The sequence below is a fragment of the Nansenia antarctica genome (assembly GCF_963989245.1).
Source record: "Nansenia antarctica genome assembly, chromosome: 8".
Classification (NCBI taxonomy): domain Eukaryota; kingdom Metazoa; phylum Chordata; class Actinopteri; order Argentiniformes; family Microstomatidae; genus Nansenia; species Nansenia antarctica.
Window position 1 is genome coordinate 30,013,016 of NC_137678.1, and position 3,437 is coordinate 30,016,452.

At 50.2% G+C, this 3,437-nt stretch overlaps 1 protein-coding gene across 1 annotated transcript in view; it reads right to left on the minus strand.

The window, feature by feature from the left end:
* The window catches only part of sema3aa (sema domain, immunoglobulin domain (Ig), short basic domain, secreted, (semaphorin) 3Aa), a gene marked incomplete at its 5' end in the record, with an annotated part of 48,314 nt that extends 45,876 nt beyond the window's left edge, over positions 1 to 2,438 (minus strand). The window contains 1 exon segment of the mRNA XM_080538259.1: positions 2,333 to 2,438. Within this exon segment, the coding sequence (XP_080394385.1) occupies positions 2,333 to 2,438 (106 nt within the window).
* Positions 2,439 to 3,437: the final 999 nt, after the last annotated feature.

Sequence of the window (3,437 nt, forward strand, 5' to 3'; positions counted from 1 at the left end):
AGCCAGGTGTCTAATTATCCTAGTGCGTGTCAGATGTGACACATCTCACCCCTCTAAACACACACACACACACACACACACACACACACACACCACTTACAGCCTGAAGAGAGGAAATCACAAGAGAAGGTGTCGAGTCCTCACACCAGGCTGAAGCGAGAACATTTTAGACAGACACACACACACACACACACACACACACACACACACACACACACACACACACACACACACACCACACACACACACACGCACACACACACACACACACACACACACACACAGGCAGGCAGGCAGCTTTTCATCGTCTGTCAGTAGCGTTTTCCTGTGACACGTCTCTATTACCTATACAGTAGAGAGGAGAGCTTAGTATGGCTCGATGACACCTTTTTCCCTGTCTTGTCATCTCCACGGTGACATGTCCAAATGACTGAGGTGAGATCAGAGGGGGGACGAGGACAGCAGTCCTATTCATCTGACAGATGGCTCTATCCGGAGAGGCGCTTTGGTGATGCAACACAGACATTTTTACCCAGCATGCTCGTGGGTTAGCACGTTCCCGCCTCACGTTATTATGACCTCAGAAGGAGATAGGAAGCAGCACAGGTGAGGCAGGATTTTAGGGTTAGGCAACGTGCAACTTGACCCTTGAACTGCACCGGTGTAGGATTGTTTATAGCGTCAACAAAGAATGTTGCTGCATAAGAGACATTACAATCAAGCACACACAAAGAAGCGCATCGAGCTATTTTTGAGATGTGGATAAATGCATTGCGTGATAAGATGCATTGCGTGATCAAATGCGTCTTAGGTCATTTTTACGACAAGACAGACAGGCGCTTGTCTGATGTTTTCACTCACAACCTCATTCCATTCTCTCCACGGATTGAAATAATGTGACCATCACTTCAAAGCCATAAACACTTGTTAAAACAGAAGCACCCTTTTTGCTCCATAATCTTATTTTGCAGTCGAGAAAAAAAAAAAGAGGACAAATCGCCATGTTCATAAATCTAAGAATGCAATTTCTATTTTTTGCAACAACAAAAAAAAGGCCACACTGCTTCAGCCTTGTACTTTCGGTAATGTTTTGGACAAAGAACCGCGACAGCCTCCCTGACCGACATTCAAAGAAAACGTCCCAAAATATGCCAAAAATGTTGGTGGTTATTTCTGTCTCGAGAGATGAAAGGTCTGCTATTACAAAGAGCCTGATTTAGTCTAGGGTGTGAGAGAAAGAGGAGAGACGAAAGGGAAGAGAGCGAGGAGGGGGGGAGAGAGAGAGAGAGAGAGGGAGGGAGTGGGAGAAAGAGAGAGAGAGAGAGAGAGAGAGAGAGAGGGCGAGGGAGAGACGGCGCTCCTCAGTCTCCCCTCAAAATAACACACAACCAGAGAATAACATGTTTACTTTCACGACGACAATCGCGTACGAGTACGTGCATGCCACCCTCCCTAAAACACACACACACACCACACACACACATCTAATTCACTTCCATCTCCTTCTCCTAAACATCCTCCCTATGCACCATACTGTTAAACGCATACAGTGATTGCATGCCTTTAAGCACAACCAGAAGTACTGCTGAACTCCAAAAGAATGGGCTGTTAAATCCATTTTGAGGTAATTCCATTTTGAGGTAATGAGAACTAGGGAGACCAGGTCTCCCCCCCCCCCCCCCCCTTAAGGAACGTTTTGTGTGTGTGACAGAGGCAGAAGCAGACCCCAGCAGACCCCTTTTTTGGGAGTTCGGACAGGAGCCATTAAGGCAGCACTGAAGCCAGTACTGCACAGTGTGCCAGTATAGTCCTAGTTGAAAAGGGGGAAATAAGTACAAGGGCCAATACATACATTTAAACAAGAGCTTCTCAGCATATGGAACCAATCTGACTGTATTTCTAAGAGAGGGGAAGAGGACTGAATTCTAAAGACGGAGAGAGAGAGAGAGAGAGAGAGAGAGAGAGAAGAGAGAGAGAGAGAGAGAGAGAGAGAGAGAGAGAGAGAGAGAGAGAGAGAGAGAGGGAGACAAAGAAAAAGAAAAAAGGCACCAAAAAAAAAAGACAAACTTCTCTCTTTGACTCTCAGGTAAAGGTAAACGATTTACACATTGAAAAGGGACTGCATGCATACACAAGAGGCAGGCGTGAGAAGCACATGAAGAGGGAGAAGAAGATCTATGAAGCAGCGCACCCCCCCCACCAGTGTCGCTCCCGGAGCCTTGCTTGAGGCTGCAGCAGCAGCAGCAGAAGAGAGACAGAGAGAGAGAGAGAGAGAGAGACAGAGAGAGAGGGAGAGAGTGAGAGAGAGAGACGCGGAGTCACAAACACTCACCCTTGTACGAGAGCTTTAGCCTGGGGACGCTGTGCTTGGGCTCCCCTCTCCCCGGCAGCACCGCCCCACACAGCAGCAGTACTACAATCCCAAGCAGGTAATCCATGGTGCTGGAGCGCTAGCTGGCCTCCAGGACCAGGGGGCGCACACACCCCACAGTGCCCAGAGAAAGAGTGACACCCGGCTGGGTAAGACCGAGTCTCTGCAGTCCCCTAAGCTAGAGAAGATCCACAAGGCTGCTTCTAGGAGAGGTTGGAGAAGAAGAATCCCCCGATGAGAGGTGCAGGTGAAAAAGGGGGGGAGGTCTGCAGCCGCGAGTAGGGGGGGTCACATGGCTCCCCGTGTGGAGGTTCAGGGGGGCAGTAGTCCCACTAATACGTCCCCTCTGTCCCCCCCCGGGTAAGACCTGGGTTGACGGGGGGTGCCGGTGGGAGAAGAAGTCAGGCAGGGCTGAGAGACTGGATCTGGAGGTATGGAGAGAGACTTGTGTTAGCCAGGGATATCCAGCAGTGCTGCTACTATCACAGAAGCTCCTCTCTTCTCCTCAGTCTCCTCTTCAGGCTCTCTCTCTCTCTCTCTCTCTCTCTCTCTCTCTCTCTCTCTCTCTCACACACAGCAGACACTCACAGCTAGTCTCTAATCCTGTCCAGGGCTCCACCAGACTGAGAGAGGGAGGGAGAGGGAGAGCGCTACACCATCCACAGGAGGGGAGGGGAGGGGAAGGGAGGGAGAGCAGCTGAGAGAGAGAGAGAGAAGGGGTGTGTGTCTGTGTGTGCGTGTGTGTGTGTGGGTGTGTGTGTCTGTGTGTGTGTGTGTGCGTGGGTGTTTGTGTGTGTGTGTGGGGGGGTGTGTGTGTGTGTGTCTGTGTGTGTGTGTGAGAGAGAGAGAAAGAGAGGGGGAGGGGGGGAACTGAGCAGCATGAAGCACTGTGATAGCGGAGGGAGAGAATCCTATGCACCTTGGTTGTCTTCTCTTTCTCTCTTTTCCCCTCTCTTTTCTCTGAACACATCTACCCACCCCCCCCATTTCTCTCTCTCTCTTTCTCTGTAGACTCTGGCCTGTCCCAGTCATGCTGTAGAGGTGTGTACATCACACGTTAAGAGAG